This window comes from Erythrolamprus reginae, chromosome 3, assembly GCF_031021105.1.
Source record: "Erythrolamprus reginae isolate rEryReg1 chromosome 3, rEryReg1.hap1, whole genome shotgun sequence".
Lineage (NCBI taxonomy): Eukaryota > Metazoa > Chordata > Lepidosauria > Squamata > Dipsadidae > Erythrolamprus > Erythrolamprus reginae.
Genome location: NC_091952.1, coordinates 219,301,245 through 219,320,948, shown reverse-complemented (window position 1 = coordinate 219,320,948; position 19,704 = coordinate 219,301,245). Strand labels below are relative to the sequence as shown.

The 19,704-nt window shown below is 37.3% G+C and overlaps 1 protein-coding gene across 4 annotated transcripts in view; it reads right to left on the bottom strand.

The window, feature by feature from the left end:
* Nucleotides 1-19,704, bottom strand: part of ZFHX4 (zinc finger homeobox 4) — a 208,434-nt gene that overhangs the window by 38,006 nt on the left and 150,724 nt on the right. For all 4 annotated transcript variants that reach the window (XM_070747958.1, XM_070747961.1, XM_070747959.1 and 1 more), the window contains exon 5: nucleotides 1,948-2,070. In XM_070747958.1, the coding sequence (XP_070604059.1) occupies nucleotides 1,948-2,070 (123 nt within the window). The remainder of the gene's footprint in view (nucleotides 1-1,947; nucleotides 2,071-19,704) is intronic.

The following is a 19,704-nucleotide window of genomic DNA, read 5'->3' as shown; positions in this document are numbered from 1 at the left end:
GAGGACTTTTTTATCTAGCTTGTTAAGGCTATGATTAACTTGTTGGTTTTCTGGGACTTCTTTGCCAATACTTAATTCAGGAGAAGAAAATCCAAATTAACATTCAATTATACATAAGCAGTTATGCAGTCATTAAACATAGTTGTCAGCTGTGTTGAGAATTAACCTCACTGAATGAATACTTTATATGCAGAATTAATTTAGAGAATTCTATTGTAGGATTCAAAAGGTCAGTTTGAGAATCTGAAATGTGAACTGATTTTTTTCAAGCTTCTTACAAAAGCATCTGCCTTTAGCATCTAAAGGTGTTCCATTGCACCACAGGACAATTGGAGCATAGGTGAGGCTAATTAAACTTGATTTATTGTTTGTGGTACTTGCCATCTTTGTTTCTGAAGTTCACCACTTCTGCCTATTGCCCTATTAAAAATAAACTTAATCAAAGAACTTAGATAATTTATAGCAAATATTTTAGACATAAAACATATCAGAAAAGTAAAGCTTACTTAACAGAGCACAACGCAAAGAAGCCAGATGTTTCAAAAATAAAATTTCTCTTTTTCCATTACACTTCTACAATGACCCCAGAAGCAAGGAAAAGCAGCATGTCTTTCAATAAAGCTTTTAGATTTACCTTCCAAGTAAAGGGCATGTATATTTTAAATAATCCCTACAGACATGCTCTGTTATGAACAGTTCTTCAGGTTCTTGATTTTAAAAACTAAATAATATTAATGCTACGGATATTTCTGAGTAGTGAAACACAATGGACAGATATCTGTGAACCAAATTTTTATTTCTTAAATATTACTGAATTTTGCATAAAGAAAAAAAATGGTGTTTTCATACTTCTACTGCTTACAAAGTAAACAACAATTTAGCAGTATCTCTAAGTAATGATTCATTTAGATGAAAATAAATTTGCATGTAAAATAATAATTCCTGATTAAACTGAATGTCTTTATGGCGAATACAAGCTCTTTTATCTGCCGTTGTCATTTGGATTCAAAGAAAAGATATATGAGCACCTGAAACTAATAGCTTTCAACCTGCTTCAGCACCTCTTCTGCTTCAGTGAATCCAGCATAATATAACTAGGAATAGCGTGCAGCAAAAGTAGCCAATGTAATATTCATTGTGACCATAGATTTCCATCTCATAAATAAAAAGCATGGATGGAGTCACATTTTGCCAAATCAAATACAGAAAAAGCTTTGTGTATCCATGCCAGATGCTGGCCTTGGGTTTGTTTGTGCACAAGTAAATGTCATGACATGGGAGTTCTGTTTTCAAAGACAGTAGCTTTCATTACAAAGCTTTGTATATTCTTAAAGATCAATATTTCCCAGCTCATAATCTGTTTTCAATGATATTTCCTCCTTCTTGGCCAAATCATCTGTAAACCTTTTCATAGATTTTCTGTTCCCCCCACCCCTGTAAATACCAGATAAATGGCCACGTAGAGGGAAGATTCCTGAATCTAAGTGATCATATATCAAGAAACAGAAAGCTGATGGTGGGGTGGGTGGGGGGAGCATTCCCATTGTCTTAGGGCTTTGCAAAGAGATGAAACATGAATGCAGGGGAAATTCCTCAAGTAGTGTGGAATCTTATGAAAAATTAATATGCCATCAGAGGAATACAAGTACAGCTAAGATTAATGAAAGGTGCTTAAAAAAATTACAAGCACACAAACTGATTTGATTAAAAAATAATCTCACTAGTTGTTCTATAATATTCTTCAGCTTATCCACATCTATCCTGTCAGATGGTTATGATTAAAAATAGGTCAATGTCAGGCTACTGATAAGTCACATGCAAAATACACATACAATAGATAATACCAGGAATGTCCAGACAGTTTTAAATTAAGCAAGCAAACAAACAAACATAACTATTTAATACAGATTTTTAAATGAGTGGGGAAAAAAAAATCTAGCATCTTACCAGAGTCTTTACTAGCTTTTCTGCCTTCGTTTTTATTTCTCTCTTTCTCACATGTGTCTTTATCATCAGCAACAGCCATTGATGAGCTTTTAGTAGACCCTTCTGCATCTTCAATTTGTTCTTCTGCGAATGAACATTAAAAAAATGTCAAAAAAGCTAGCTTAGGGACCATTCAACACGAGGTGTAAATATGATCTTTAATAAGATCAGGATTACATTTAATGAGACATTGTCAGAAATTGAAAGAAGGACACTTAAAAAGACATCAGCTATCAATTATTAATAATCTGGGTTGTTATGGTGCAGCCCGGGAATCATATTTTCTTAAACATATACAGTGATAACTAGAGCTACAGAACAAGCAGATCTTATCATCTACAAATAGTATATTACTATCCGAATTACTAAAGTAACATATTCAACATAATAAGTTATATATAGCAACATATTTGAGAAACCTCTCAAAAAAATAATTCCGATTAGAATTGATACATTTTGCTAATGTCAGTCTGTAAATACAATATGAAATCTCGGATTTCTTCTTCTGGAGGGACCAGTTGGGGTAAATGAAACAACTTGGCCTATTGCCTTTTTAAAAAGTGACCTTACTTACACCTCACTTACATGCTCACACCAGCTAGATTACATGAAAATCTTCACAGTAACTCAACCCAATTTAATTATTCAGTAAATCTTAGCTATGTTGCTACTAGTGGATTAATCTTTTTATGCAGTTAACTTCTAGGCTAAGGCCATGTAGCACTAATCCGTGAAAGGCCTACTGTTCCTTTTCATCTTGTGATCATTTGTCTGTGACTGTGCTGATGTCACATTTTAATGAATTTTAGCAATCTGAGTAATGCCAGATAACCAGACTTGCAACTCCCTACAGCATAGCATGCTGTTTTCATCACAATACCAGAAAGGAAAAAAGAAAGAAAGAAAGAAAGAAAGAAAGAAAGAAAGAAAGAAAGAAAGAAAGAAAGAAAGAAAGAAAGAAAGAAAGATTTCAGTGCAGGATGGGAGAAGGTGATCAAATGGGATTCAAAACACCAGTCTGCTCAATTTCATAAAGTCTTTAATGACCATATAAATTAACACTGGAAAGGCAAAGGGTCACAGACACACATTTGCATACACGCCTCTATTCACTTTTGATAAGGAGAGCTCTTTTTTTTTTGCTTGGGGAATATGATACAATTAACCCTTCAGATTCCATACAAAATGCAGCTACCAACATTTTAAGTGTCAAGCATTAACCGAAAATTACACAGTACATAAAATTTTCATTGTAAATGCTAAAGTGATTGAAAGGAGAAATTGTGGCCCCTTCCACCCCCCCATGTTTTATTAATAACATTCTGACAGCAGAATGAAATATCCTCTGTCATGTGGAGCAGCTGAGCACAGAAAAATTGCTACTTAGTGTTTTACTTGCAGTGGAGCTGAATCTACAAGAAAACAATTGAAGTCACTATCAAGCTACTATAGGCGATATAAATGGAAAGAAAGAAATAGATATAGTGGGATATTTTGCATTAGTTTCTTGAATAGGCTATGCTGCAAGCTACATGTCAGTAGCTTTTTTTTTGGGGGGGGGGGGAATATTTCCCAAGAACCAGAAACAATGAGAAACGGGAAAAAAAACCCATCTGCCTTAAAAATGTAGATGTAATAATAATCAGCAATGAGTGGAATAAATAATTCCTTCGGTATTAGCATGCTTATTTCTTCCCCCCCCCTCTCTCTGTGGTATAACTAATCAAACACTGTAAGGTTCCTAGTCACAGCTGGAAACAATGCTGTGTTTATTAAGGGTGATGGGAGGGCACAGTCTGCGATTGCTGTATGCTTATGATTGCGACTAGACTCGGCGAGGTTAATGCAAATAGATAAAGAGAGATGTGTGCACAATGTGCACATTGCCCAGCTAGTGAAAACTCATGGTCTAACACAACCTATGGCAATTCCATGCCGAATATGCTCAGAGATGAGCAGATTTCCTCCCCCTTCTCTTGATTTACCAGCCCATCCCCAGCTGGGAAAGAAAACGACGTGTCAAAACAAGACAGAGCATCCTTATTTTGAAGGAGCATAAATGCTGTCAGAATAAGCACGAATGAAATGGTGTATATGTGCACGGGCGTGCTTGCAGAGTCTAGACCAGGGAAAAATAAGGAATAATTTTTTTTTTTTTTAAAGAACAGCGACACTGTCATCATCTGGGTCTCATCAGACAATTTTAGCTGGGTGCTCTCTCTTTTTTCCCCCTGGTATGTGTTTTAAGTATGAGAGAAATTCCCAGACATGTTCTCCTATACATCATCATGGTGTCTGACCTCCACGTGACCCCGGCAACAGTTTGAGAAATCTAAATGTGAACAAAGACTCTGTGTCAGCAGCAGGGAGAAAGGGTTAGGTAGATTCTTGCCCATCAACTTAATCGCAAACAGCAGTTTTTAGGCCATAACTTTACAGGGCTCCACCAAGCCACCAGCACATAACCTTTGGAGGTAGAAATGCCCTTTACCCCCTCCCCCCCTCTGTGATTTTTCTCTGTCCTCAGATATTTCCTTTGATGTAGTAAGGCAATTAGATCGAACGTTCAAAGAACTGAAAGCCTGTTTTATGATTTTGAAGGTGAGAGCTGTTTATTATAGGTTGGCTTCTGAACCTCCTAAAGGCATTGCAAAATTTAATGCTGGAAAAAAATTAACCAAAGGCAATGTAAAATCCTGTTGTTGTTATCATCATCATCATCATCATCATCATCATCATCATCATCATAACAGTAACACACAGCAAATGAACAAACACAACAAATTATATTATTATTATTATTATTATTATTATTATTATTATTATTATTATTATTCAATACAACACAGCAAACGAGATCACTATGCTGGATTTCATATTTCATCACCAGTCGGGTGCTTCCCAAGCAGCTAGGACTGCGTGATGTATTATTATTATTATTATTATTATTATTATTATTATTATTATTATTATTATTATTAATTTGTCAGTGGCAGACACATTCAGGAAATTATTTGGCCCTCTTCTCAAAACTGTATTTAGCTTTTCTTCTAAAAATCCATGTCAGAAGGAGAAATATATTACGGAATCTGCTTTGACTCTGTGTTCAGGAAACAGAAAAAATACACCGATTTCTTACACACTTGCATTGTTACAAATGTAATTAGTAGAATAAAGACAAAGTAAACTGTGAGGCAAACCAACATATTTAGGTGTATAAAATGGAATTTTGCGTTTAAAATGTACTGTGAAATTGGCAGTGATTTGTATTCACTGTTAAACTAGCAATGTACTTTTCTTTGGGGTTTTTTTTTTGATAACTTCATGTTTTAGATCAATAAAAAGGATTGTGTGGAGAAAATGTATTGAATTGTATTAATACAATAAAGAAGCCTGGGATCATACTTTAGTTATGAGTAATATTTTTGGCCTGTTTTAAATGTAGGAATTATAGTTCATGCCCTTACAAATATCATCTTTGAAATTAAGCAGAATTTGGAATTCAGACATGTTTTTATTAGCTAATAGCATTCATCGCTGCACCATAAAACTACAAATATTACCATTACTTTTACCTAAATTTTACAACAGTCGTGGTGAACCTTTTACATGCCCAAACATAAAGGTGCTTGTGTGAATGCACGAATTCATATGAACATGCACAGACATGCACACATGCGCAGCAGAGACCCAAAGACCAGTTGGCTGGCGGGAAGCAGGGCATCCCCACACCGGCAGTTCGGCAAAAGGTAAGATCATCTTCTTTCATGAGCTTCTGTTGCAGGGAAACAGGAGGTCACAAAAGAAACGCCACCTGGCCTGGGATGACAGTGCACGTGCCAGCAGAGAGGGCTTTGTGCCACCTCTGGCACATGTGCGATAGGTTCGCCATCATGGTACTACAATGTGCTTGGAGACAAGCTACTGTTAATTTTCTCTGAATCCAGTTCTGATTGATACACAATATAAAATATATTCACACATATTTATATGCATATGCAACATAACTATATGTTATACTTCTCTGTTAAATCTGGATAATTCAAAACTGAATATAAAAAAATATCTTTATTGGTTCTTTATGTTTGTGAGCTTAGTGTATGGTGCCATCTCTTTGTTTAATTTACTCCCCACTATAATGGTACATTGTATAGTCTCCCTTTGCTTTCTATAGCTGTTACTTTCGGCCAATTCCAAATGATGTTGATAGATGACAAGGAACATATAGCAGTCAAGAAACAATATAATAGGAGCTCCAGCAAATCTGAGGCAGCAGGGAACTTGCCTATTATAATCTGGATGGCAACATATGGGTGCTTCTCAAAGAGCCATTAATGATCTTGACTAATTACAGTATTGTGGAATTTTGTAACGGAACTCAATTTGTCATATTTTCTGGTTCAGCAGTGAATTTGATCAAAAAACACAATCATCAATGTGCTTCCTTTTAAGTAGGGCTAACAGAAAAGAAGTTTTTCAGAAAGACTTTGGATACTTTGCATCTTGCTTATGTTGCATAGGATAGCTCTCCAGTTGGCAATTTCATCAGGCTAAGAATCTGACCAGAACTACAGGTAGTCCTCAACTTACAGCACAACTGAGCCTATTTTTTTTTGTTAAGCAAGACAGATGTTAAGTGAGTTTTGCACTGTTTTATGATTTTTCTTGACAGAGTTGTTAAGTGAATCATTACCATTGTTAAGCTGGTAATAATAATAATTAATAATAATGTATTAGATTTGTATGCCGCCCCTCTCCGAAGACTTGTTAAGTGAATCGGGCTTCCCCATTGATTTTGCTTGTCAGAAAGTCACAAAAGATGGTCCCACGATCCCAGGACACTGAACTGTCATAAATATGAGTCAACAGGCAAGTGTCTGATCATATGACCTTGGCAATGCTGTAACATTCATAAGTGTGAAAAATAATCATAATTCATTTGTTTCAGTGCTGCTATAACTTCAAATAGTTACTAAACAAACTTTTATAAGTCAAAGACTTCCTATACATATCCTTACAGCAATGACTTTCATAGGAGAATGACGGAAGGAAAACTCAAAACAATGGAAGTATTTATTTCTTGGGTCTTATATTTTTTTGCAGAGCTCAAGAGGAGGGTATAAAGCACCCTCCCCCCTCCAATGACATCAACTCTCTTGGTAATTTGAGTTGACAGATAGTGTCTAGTTCAAAGTCAACCGAGTAACCTTCCTGAGCAAAAGATGGATTGAATCTCAGTCTCCCACATTCTATTCTAACACTTCAACTACTAAGTATACCATACTGTCACCATTTTATAATTGCAATTGTTTGTATAGTTAAAACGTTCTTGTAATATAACTATTTTTGAAGGCCTCAATAATGATCACAATGGCCATATATGGTATTTTGCATTGTAACAGTAAAGACTGAAAATAAAAATGATTTAAAGCTAGTTAAAAACACTTAAATTGGGGTCTGACAACATGATTGTTCACTAGATAATTTTTCATTCAATTTTTTTTTCTTATTTCTGACTGATGCTAGTTCTTTTCTATTCCAGGTTTGTTTTCTTTGTCATCTTTGTCCTTTTGACTTTGTTGTTCATATTTTGTATTGTTCTTTGTTTTTATTTCATTAGTAACTGTGAATGATCAGGATATCTAAATAAAATAAATATCACCACCTTTAGAGGACCTCTAACTTTATCAGGTTTTAATGTACTTCCAACAGCTGTTCTTAAGGGAATGTTTTCCTCCCCAAATCCTATATTTACTAAAACTTTTTTCTTGTACTAAAGCATGAATTGAATCTGTAATGGTACTTTCATAAAATCACTTGATTATGTTTTATAACCTTCCTTTTTAGTAAATCTTCCAAGCCATTTCAATATGTTTAATGTACATGTGTAATGTTACTCTATGACCAATCTGATCCTGTTTCTTTGAAAGTAGAATTTTAATTGTTGACAGCACTAAGTGTTTGTTTGTATGATGTGGAAACCAAGACTAAATATTATAAATTTTAGACTAACTCTATTACATTTAAAAAATGAAAAAGCTATACATGCTTATGCCAATAACTTATTGTAAATTGACAAGCAAAGTCAATGGAGAAGCCAGATTCACTTAAGAATTGTGTTACTAACTAAACAATTGTAACAACTCTGTCAAGAAAGATCATACAAAGGGGCAAAACTCACTTAACAGCTCTCTCTTACATTGTGGTCTCAATTGTGGTCATAAGTCAAGGACTGCTTGTATTAAAGACACACTGCACAATTTTCTATTTTTTAAAAGGAAAGAACTAAAATACGTGAAAAATCCTTAAAATACACAAACACACATACACAAACTTCAAACAAAGGCAACTTAATTTCATTGCAGCCGTCACAAAAGACTATGGCAGAACAATTATGGCATCTAAAATGTAGATCTTACCTAGATTAAATACAAATTCTGGCAAACAAAATATTCATTTCCCAGTAAAGCAAAAAGATTTGGTTGGAGAATAAACCATTAAACACAAAGATATAAACAGATACACACACACTTTAATATAAGGACATTTCTTAGGAAAATATTGAGCCAATTCACTCTCAAAGGACTAAGAAATAACTAAAGGAAATCTGGGAAATTATTCTTCAGTGGCAATACAATAGAAGATTAAAAAAATAATCAAAATTTTGAATTAAGAATGGTCAAAAGAAATTATTTATTATCCAATTATTTAGGGATGTGAATATGAAACTTGAAAGATAAATATTTTCTAATATTAACATTAATTCCTCAGGCCAAAACAGATTTCTCCAAACAATTTTCTTGGCAACGTTATAAAAGTGATATGACTTAATAATTTAGCCCAAAGTCCTGTGATTTCCTAGTGTTTCAATTTTAAGTGTTTCTTCGAGATTATTTGGGATACTAGAATTATTTGTTACAAAACTTTTAAAAATGAAAATAATATAACCTGTCATTAGAATAATTTTTTCACCCTTATCTGAAAACATAAAAATCGAGTACCTACACACTAGAATGTAAATGCTGCAAATTCGGTGTATAAAGTACATATACATCAGTGGTGCATCCTGGGTGGGTGTGTGGAACCTCCCAGCACCACTACTGGTTCTAAGAACAGGTCTGAACCAGGAGCAACGCACTGCTGATATACATTAAAACTATCTATCTGTATCTATTTCTATATCTCTACAGTGTTTATAAGTATCTGTGTGTCTGTTTGTACATATCTATGTATGCAAAATGATGGATGCTAGACAATAAATAAATTTATTTATCTATTTATTTACTCAAATGTATAAGCTTCCCTTCTCCAGTGCACTCAGGGCAGCATAAAGGATAAAAAAAATACAAAATTTTAAACCCCCAAATATTAAAAGAAAGCCATTCATCCAAGATTCATCCACAACCACAAACATACTACTGGCTGGAGTGGAGTGTTAACACTCAATGGCCCTGGGCCTGCTGGCAAAGGCGTGTTTTTAAAGCCTTTCAAAAGGCCAGGAGGGTGAAGGCAGTGCGAATCTCTGGTGGGAATTGATTTCAGAGGACTTGAGTCACCACAGAGAAGGCCCTTCCCCTCGGCCCTGGCAACCAGCATTGCTTGGCTGACGAGACCTGGAGAAGGCCAACTTTGTGGGATCTGACTGGCCACTGGGATATATGAGGCAGGAGGCAGTCCCTAAGCCATTTAGGGCTTCATAGATAATAACAAGTACTTTAAATTGTGTTCAGAGACCAATCGGTAGCCAATACAGCTTGCGGAGTGATGGAGATATAGGAGTATATCTTGATAAACCCATAACAGCTCACGTGGCTGCATTCTGGACTAACTGCAGCCTCCAAACGTTCTTTAAAGGTAGCACATTGCAGTAATCAAGCCTCGAGGTGATGAGGACATGAGTGACTATGAGAAGGGACTCCCTATACAAATAGGGCTGCAACTGGTGCACCAGGCAGACCTGTGCAAATTTTCCCATTGCCATAGCTGAGAGCTGTTGGTCTAGTCTCAGCTGTGGATCAAGGAGGACTCCCAAGTTGCGGACCTCCCAGTGATGGAAGGACAGATGGAATTGTTCTTGGGAGGCAAAACCCACACCATTCTATCTTGTCGAGGTTGAGTTTGAGCCTGTTGATACCCATCCAGACCCTCACAGTCTCCAGGCACAGCACATGACCTCCACTGATACACTGAATTGACACAGGGTGGAAATGTACAGCTGAGTATCATCAGTATACTGTTGGAAACTCATCCCGTGTCCTTGGATGATCTCACCCAGCAGTTTTATGTAGATGTTAAACAGTTGGGGAGAGAACTGACCCCTGAGGCACCCCACAAAGGAGGGACCTAGGAGCCTCTCTCTGGCCTCCCACCAATACCGACTTTGACCAACCAGAGAGGTAGGAAGACAATCACAGTAAAACGGTGCCTCCCACTCCCAACCCCTCCGGGCAGTGCAGAAGGATACCATTGTTGATGGTATTGAAAGCCGCTGAGAGATAAAGAAGCACCAGGATAGAGGAGCAACCCCTATCCCGGGCCCGCCAGAGATCATCCATCAGTGCGACCAAAGCAGTTTCGGTGCTGTAGCCGGACCTGAAACCAGACTGGTAAGGGTCAAAGTAACTGGCTTAATCCAAGGACTGTAGGAGCTGGAGCACCACCACATTCTCAACAACCTTCTCTGAAAAGGGAAGGTTGGAGACAGGATGATAGTTATTCAAAATAGTCAGATCCAGGGAAGGCTTCTTGAGGAGAGGATACACTGCTGTCTCCTTTAAAGGGGACAGGAAGGAACCCTCCATCAATGAAGTGTTGGTCATCACCTGGATCCAGCCTCGTGTCACCTCCCTGCTGCTCGAAACCAGCCAAGAGGGACACAAATCCAATAAACAGGTGGAGGAGCTGACAGCTCCCATGATCTTGTCCACTTCATCAGGTGTTGCCAGTTCAAACTCATCCCACACAACCGGACCAAGACATGCCCCAGTCATCTCTGTCGATACTGCCAGTCAAAGTCCAGGTCTGTCCGGATCTGAGTGACTTTATCCACTTATTAATTTATTAAATTGCTGCAAAGGTTCCTCCGCTCCCCCCATCTCAAGGAGAGAGCGAGTCACCCTAAACAGGGAATCTGGACGACATTCTGAGGTGTGAGGCAAAGATTGCGCTTTTGTCAGGTGTTCGATAACGTCTGCTGAAATTTATAGCTCAGGAAATTGGCTTAGCCTTTCACATGCCAGACACAAGATTCTGTCCTCCCCAGAGCTGCATCAGCTGGGACTCCTGCTTGACACCACCGTGCTGCCTTCCATGAGAGCTTTGGAAGGGGATATGGGGTCCCCACAAGGGAACTTGGGGGTATAGGAAGCCAGACCTCGCAGGCTCCCTAATGGCTTTGTGTTTCTAAAAGTGGCAGCCGTGGTCTCTTTAAATCAAGGGCTGCCCACTGCTGCTCTGGGGCAGTGGCAGCCCTGAGTTGGTGCCACCAGGGCTAGCCAATTGCCACGTTATTTTCCTTCTTTTCAGGCAAAAAAGCTGCCGGATACTTTGGGGAGAGGGATCACTGACAAGTGTTCTCTATCCTGGAGCAACTTGCCAAATGGATTCTTTCCTGCCCTGTTCCCTCTCCACCAAGAGCCACCTGCTTCCGAAGTCTCCCCCCATCTTGGCAGTCAGTCAAAATAGCTTTCTGATTTAATTTCAAATATTTATTTACCAGGTTAACATTTCCTAACCATTCTTTGTACAAATTAGTATTTGACATGACATAATATCATGAACCTGATTGTATGAAGAGAAGCAATTCCATTTCATGTTGCATCCATTGGAAAACACATACTAGATGATATATAATAAAACTGGTTTGTATCAGCATTTTGTTGGGAATGAATGTCTGTTAAATGCAAGCTTTTTTTCTGTCATAGTGGAATATTTTATCCATAATCAAATGTCAAATGTCACAATTCTTTAAATGCCTATAGAATTAATTTTTTGTTTCTTTAAATACAGGCAAAAGAGAAAGATACGTTCTTTTCCTAGATCATATGTGGCTTAGAAGCATCCCTGATACATATATCAAAAGTTCTGCCACTTTCTACATGCATGGAATGTGACAACAAATGTATAAAACAGATGGAGCTTGTGTCTCAAGACTCAGAGACTGCTTTTCCCATTTGACCCTTTTACAGAAGCCTCTGATGTGATATTAACAGATAACGGTTTCAAGTTTTTTTACTTCCACTGTGTATCATTTCCAACTGAATTTTAAATACTAATTAATTCAAAATTATTTCTCCATTTTTATATACACTCAAATACAAGACAATGTGTGCATACATACACATGAAGCTATTTCTTTTTGAATAAATAACAGAAAAAAGGGCATTCCAAAGTAAGAATTTAAAAATACTGTGCTGAATAAATAAAAGTATGAGATGAGAAAAATATATAGATTCCTACGTAAATCTACTTTATTAAAATATTATTCACTGTACGTTCCAAATTATTCCTTGTAAAGCCACTGCGCTGCCTTTTGCTTTTATTTTAAAGACAAAAAAAAAAGGAAATAGGGAGTAAGATCCCAGATAACCAGATGGGTAAATATATTAATGAGACAGAAGTCAGTGGCCAGCATTAAATACTGTATATTCTAGACAAGACATAATTAACAAAACCTTCCACACTTAATTCAAATAAAGCATCTTTGAACAGCAATCACAAATGAGCAGAATTTTTTATACAAGTAGATTAGTCCACTAGTGAAATGCATACACCTGTCATTTTAAGGCTATTTTAAGCTTATTTATCAAATAACTAGATATGATTATTTTGATGCTGTTGCAATGGACTTCAAGAGTGACTGAAAATCTGTTAAGGAGTGTGCGGAATGACCCTTGAGTTACCAAGGACATGCACAGAGGAAACATGGAATTCCAGCAGATATCCAGGAGATATGAGTAATTATTCAGTCATACAAAACAGATACATTAAAGTTTAATTAGTGTTTACTTTTGGAAATAGCACAGTCAAGTTAAACAGTCCGGTCATACACATTCAAATCAGTCAATATCTCTCAATACAATAATAATATCACAAGCCTGCCTTTGTCTTACACATCAGACATGCATTACAGTTTACAAATACATCAAACTAACACAGAGCTTACTACATCTGTCACAGTGAATCAGCAGAAAGAACATAGAGAGCAGAGAGAATGAGAATTATACTTTCTGGCTCCCTCTTATGGCAATTTGCAAAACTATCTCTTAAAGCTATAGTACTTCAATACATACAAACAATTATTGTCAGCTTGTTACCTCCTTGTAGTTGCTTGTCACCAAGAACACTAGATTCTTAGATGCTTATTGACCAGATTTTAAAAGGGGGTAGTTTATATAATCTTGAAAACTGGACATGTATATTTTATTACCCAATTTGTCAATAACTTAATTCAGGTGGAGATTCTGTGATCCTCTGGCTAACTGCCTTGTAAAGCAGTGAAGAGGTTCCTACTGGCTACCTTGATATGAGAGGAATGTTCAGGTGCCTTGTAATATTTTATAAACTGCCCTCTTCTTTTCCAGGCTCCAATTCCATTCAAATTAATCAAACTGACTTATCACCTGTTGTAAGATTGAAATTATAATTGACCAAGCCTATATTTCAGGCAGTCTTTTACTGCCCCAACTTTCTTCCATGTCTATTTTCTTTTACTAAGATCTGTTAGAATCTTATCAAGCTGTGCAATGAAAATTTGTAACAGAGACCTCACCTTCTTTCTTCCTAAAAATATTTGTACTATTACAAGCATTGGAAGAAAATCTTATTAATATTTAATATTATATTCAATAAAACAGGAGAATTTCGATGGACATGTATCATTTATACTTTAGGTTTCATAGATGAGAAAAAATAATTATCAAAACCAGCATTTAAAAAATTAAGAAAAGTAACTAACTTTTTCTTTAAGAATAAATTATTATTTCTTGGCAATGTGACTATGTGTTTTAGTTCTGGATAATCTTTCCACACATGTAGCATCAGCTAGGCAGCAAGTCTCCCATAGTTCTATTAAGAACTTTTTAGTTATAGATTGTTACAATAAATTCACTATTACCAAAGTTTCGTTATATTGTTTTCATTGTTCTTTTATGTTCATTTTGCTGTTTCTATTTTTACTGGAGATGTATGAATTAAGATTACATAAAAAGGTTTATAAATGATACAAAGAACAGTAATCAAGCTTTTTAAAGAGTCCTCTCTCAGAACAAAGGGAAGCAATACCTGATAATTACATGATTATTATTTTGGCACAAATAGGAAGATTTTTCTCATGCGTTTTAGTGCATCACACAAACTATTTTATTTATTTTATGTTGCTTGTATAGCACTCAGACTTAACAATATACTGTAAATATTTTTAAAGGCCATGAAATAATATAAAAAACAAAAAAATCACCACCAACCAATAAAAATAACAGGTGAATTTCAGTTCAAGAGTATCCCCTGTAGCTTCCAGATATCTCATAGCTTCCAGATATTCTTCAAGGGCAACCCCATGTACAGTGGTCCCCCGATTATCGCGAGGGTTCCGTTCCAGGACCCCTCGCGATGAACGGTTTTTCGTGAAGTAGCGGTGCGGAAGTAAAAACACCATCTGCGCATGCGCAGATGGTGTTTTTACTTCCGCAGCAGCAGCGAGGAGCCGAAGATTGGGGTTTCCCCGCCGCCCACGCAAACTCCTCGCTGCTGCCGCGCCCGCCGCTTGTCCTCCGCCTGCCTGCCCGCGCGCCCGCCCTTCGCCCGCCCACGCCGTTCGCTCGCGCCGCTTCCCAGCTAAGTCCTGAAGCGAACTTCCGCGTTTGGCTTCAGGACTCAGCTGGGAAGCGGCGCTGGGGTTTCCCCGCCGCCCACACAAACTCCTCGCTGATGCCCGCCGCTCACCCTCCCGCCAGCAAGACGGGGAAGACCCAGGGAAGCCGCCCAGCAGCTGATCTGCTCGGCGCCATCTACGCATGCGTGGCCATAGAAAAATGGGCGCGCATGCGCAGATGGCGTTTTTACTTCCGGGTTGAAAAATCGCGATATAGCATTTCGCAATGTTCGGGATCGCGAAACTCGGGGGACCACTGTTTAGCATATTACAATAATTCACATCAGAAGTGCCTAGCAAATCACCCCAATGGGTACATAACATGTAGTTGTACAAAAAAACCCTAGCCATTGCGGAGATCTAGTCCTCAAAATGAATAATCTCTGATGGGGGAACATAAACTTAATTAAAAGATGAAAAAAATTTGTACATATTTTAACTACTCTATCACTGTCTTGGAAGGATTTAATCTCTTCCACTTTATCCACACCATAACACCCTTAGGCACTGGGTTCAGCATATCCATTGAATCAGGTAGTCAGGGCCCTAGTCTCAGGCTGCTGCTCCTCAATGTCAGGTCAGTTGTTAACAAGGCCTCCTTGGTCCAAGACCACTGATGGGCTCCTACGGGTAAGGTTAGGCACGCAGTACCGGTAGAAAAGATTTGGTCAGGCATAGCATCAACCTTGAGCTGATACCAAATTCTGGTCAGATTTATGGTGAGTCTTCTTCAAGTGGCATTCCAGGTATCTAAAGTCTCACAATATCTCCTGAGCTACTAAGTAAAAGAGGCTGCAATAGATCTAAAGCTGGCCAGTCCAACACCTCAGAAACTCCTTTATTATTCAGGACAACCAAAGTTTCAGGTACTGCCCAAGAGATCCTTGTGAAATACCCTGGTAGCTCTCTGAAAATCAACAGGATCCATCGAACAGACCTATCAGATAGCATCTTCCCCATTGTAGAAAGTGATTGCACTAAAGAGCAGCATGGCAATCAGTGTAGTTCAGGATGAAGACTAAAGTTCAATGCCTCTCATTTAAAATTGTATTGTGTCTGCTCTGAGGCAAAACCCAGATCTAATGTGTAACCTATCATCTGTGTTGAGCACTTGACATGTTGCATAAGGTTTATAGTTGTCAGGGAAGTCATGAGCTCCTGACTTGGTCCATACCATGCAGCAAGGGAAGGTAACTTGCTCTTCCCCAACATTATGAATAGAGGGATGCAATCAGGTCAAGTAGGCATGGCAGGGATACTGCTATACAGCCTGGGAGAGAGTACAAAGGGGGGGAAAGAGTTTAATAAAAAATGTCCCATATTCAGCTACCTGTGCAATAGTGGCTTTTGATACGAACAAAGACTTGTGGGTGACAATAGTAAACTTCTCCCCTTCCCAAAGATCACAGGTATACAAAATTGTGGTGGCATAGTGGTTAGAATGCAGTATTGCAGATTAATTCTGTCGACTGTCAGAAGTTTGATCCTGCCTTCCATTCTTCTGAGGTTGGTAAAATGAGGATCCTGATTGTTGTGGATATTATGCTGACTCTGTAAACAGCTTAGGCAGGGATGTAAAGTACTAAGAAGCGATATATAAGTCTAAATGCTATTGCTATTGCTAAAACCTGAAAGCCAGGTAAGTAGTTCTGAGTGAGAATCTTTTTCTTTCTCTTCAACCTTTGTAATGCAGGCCAAGCTTGTCTTCTCATTCATAATCAAATCCAATCATATTACAGGCATGCTTGTGATTAAATACCAGCAGATGAATCCTAACTGCTTGTATGAGATCTGAGAGATGAAAGAGGTGATATGATGAAGACAATGAGGCTACTCTAGCCACTCTCAGTCTCAACTCATCACAATGGCAATCCCATTTCGATATGATGTCTCTCACCTGGAAGAATTCAAACCATCTAATGCAGAGGTTAGTCTTCGGAGAGGGGCGTCATACAAATCTAATTAATAATAATAATAATAATAATAATAATAATAATAATAATAATAATAATAATTATTATTATTATTATTATTATTATTATTATTATTATTATTATTATTATTAAACAGCCACACAGGTATCCTAATTCAACAAAATTCTATTATATTGGTTTTAACCCCAACTCCACCCAAAATACAATCCCTGACAGAAAATACAGACCGGAGTTGAACAACTAATTTTGTGGTACAACCAGAACAATCTGGAACTGAATAGCCTCAAAACCATAGAAATGGTGGTAGACTTTAGGAGAAACATACCCCCCCCCCCCCGATACTTCCACCTCTTACAAAACTAGACAACACAATATCAAAAGTAGAGGCCTTCAAATTTCTAGGTTTGACTATATCTCAAGATCTAAAATAGACACCTAACATCAAAAACGTCATCAACAAAGCACAACAAAGAATGTTTTTCTGCACCAATTCAGAAAGCTGAAACTGCTCAAGGAGCTGCTCATGCAGTTCTACAGAGAAATTATTGAGTCTGTCATCCTCACCTCTATAACTGGTTTGGTTCTGCAACTCAACAAGACAGATACAGACTTCAGAGGATAGTTAGAACTGCAGAAAAAACAATTGCTACCAGTCTGCCTTCCATTGAGGACCTGTATACTGAACAAGTCAAAAAGAGGGATGTGAAAATATTTACAGACGCCTCACATCCTGGATACAAACTGCTTCAACTCCTGCCCTCAAAACGACTCTATAGTAATGTGACCAATTTTTTTACAATGAAAAGGAGGATGAAAAAATTTAAGAAAAAAGGTACAACGTAAATAAATGAAACATTTTATTAATTCAAATAAAAACACACTAATTATGCTTACATCCCTCTTAATTATTTAATTAAACAAGTATTTTTCCATTGAATGAATATTTTTTGTCAATATATCATTTTCTAATAATATATTAGAAATTTTGGAGTAAGAAATATCCTTCATATTGAATTTTACGGTAAGTGCTGCAGCTATAATATTCACTGAGAAAGAAATAATTTTGTATTTCCGTTAGAAGTAAACACAAAGTATAATATAGAGGCAATGGTGAGAGACAAGTGCGAGACACATGAAGTTCTCCTGTGCCCTGCACATGCATTTCATAATTGCGTCTTTCCGAACTCTACCATCACATGACGCATAACAGTTTGGTGCAGCATCTCTGAATACAGAGATTAACAGATTAATTTTAAAATATCGAAAAGGAGGACAGGTAGGAGGACACTTTTCGAGGAAGGACAGAACCTACAAAAAAAGGACTGTCGTCCCTAAAGGAGGACGATTGGTCAACTTATCTATAAAGCACTGCACACCAGATTAACTAGACCCAAAACAGTTCCTCTCCCCCAAAAACCAGCCCTGTGCTAAACAAAAATTCCCTCAACGCTGTCAACTGTTTAGTCTGCTTACAACTATTAATCTTCTCATAGTTCCCATCACCCGTCTCCCTCCACTAATGACTGTATCACTGTAACTTTGTTGCTTGTATCCTTAAAATTTATATTGACTGGTTCCTAATATGATTTGATTGCTTATTTATACCCGGACTATCCTTAAATGCTGTACCTTATGATTTTTGATGAACTTATCTTTTTTTTTAGGTACACTGACAGCATATGCACCAAGGTAAGTTCCTTGTGTGTCCAATCACACTTGGCTAATAAAATTCATTTCTATTTTGTTCTGTTCTGTTCTAAAACAGCATCCGAGGAATCAATACTGGTAGTCCATCAACCCCATTGCCATGGTCATACTGTGAATTCAAGTGATGATAAAAGCACTCATTCACTGGAGAACACACTTCTCCAAACTGACCTGTGGAGCAGTTCTGAATATCCAGTCAGCCAAGTCCAGTTGCAAATGGGAGCAAGCTCTATATTATCAGCCACAGACCTTCCATAGCACGCACAATTTTTTCTTTGGAGATCTCTTTGCTGTTCAGGTTTCCACAAGGTAGAAACACTTCAAAAATATGACTGCCAGCCTAGATTTGCCTAAAACTCTGATATCCAGGATTAACTGGTGTTCTAGAGCCCCAGAAAAAAAATGACCAGATATGAGCAGAACACATTTTCCTCCAGAAGGCAACTGATGGGAGACTCTGCAGGTGTAATTTCAGTCCTCTGTAGCTGGCACTTCATCAGTACTGCTGCTTCTCAATTTTTCAGTCATGCGAAATTTGTTTCTTTTATGCCTTTCCATGCCTGCCTCAAATTGCCATTCTTATCTTCAGAACATTGGGGGTTTTTTCATTTGTTTTTTTTCTTCCCCTTCCTTTCTAAATGCTCCCCCCCCCCAATTGGTACTTCTTTGTTGCTTCCTTCTGTTGTTGTGCACTCGATGGTTCTTTTCTTTCTATTGATTTATCTCTTTTTTATTTGAGCAACACTTAACAGTGAGTATTTTGCCACCAGTTTTAACTGTGAGCTATAGTTTTTTTTAAAAAGCACAAGGGATTGTTTCTGCCCTTAATCTTAATATTTCCTGTTGTGTATCCCTTGCCTTCTTCCTCCAAAATCAAAAGTGTACCAGTGTAATAAAAAGCATCCAGAAAGGCCAGGAGAGGTGTTAAGGTATAACAGGCTTTAAAATTAAACCTGTTTTATGTAGACGTCTGCATTATAATTTAACCTTTTTCATAAATGAGATAGGAAAAATATGTTTATAATGCATTGAAGGAATTATATTTACTAATGATTATAATTTAAAACCTTTGATATTTCCATACGTGAAAACAATCTGATCTATAATGAAATCTTCCACTCAATAAAAGCTTAGCTTTTAAATAAATAAATAAAAACATATATAAAGTATTTCTATTGTTTTGCAAAGCAGGAGAAGAGAAGATTC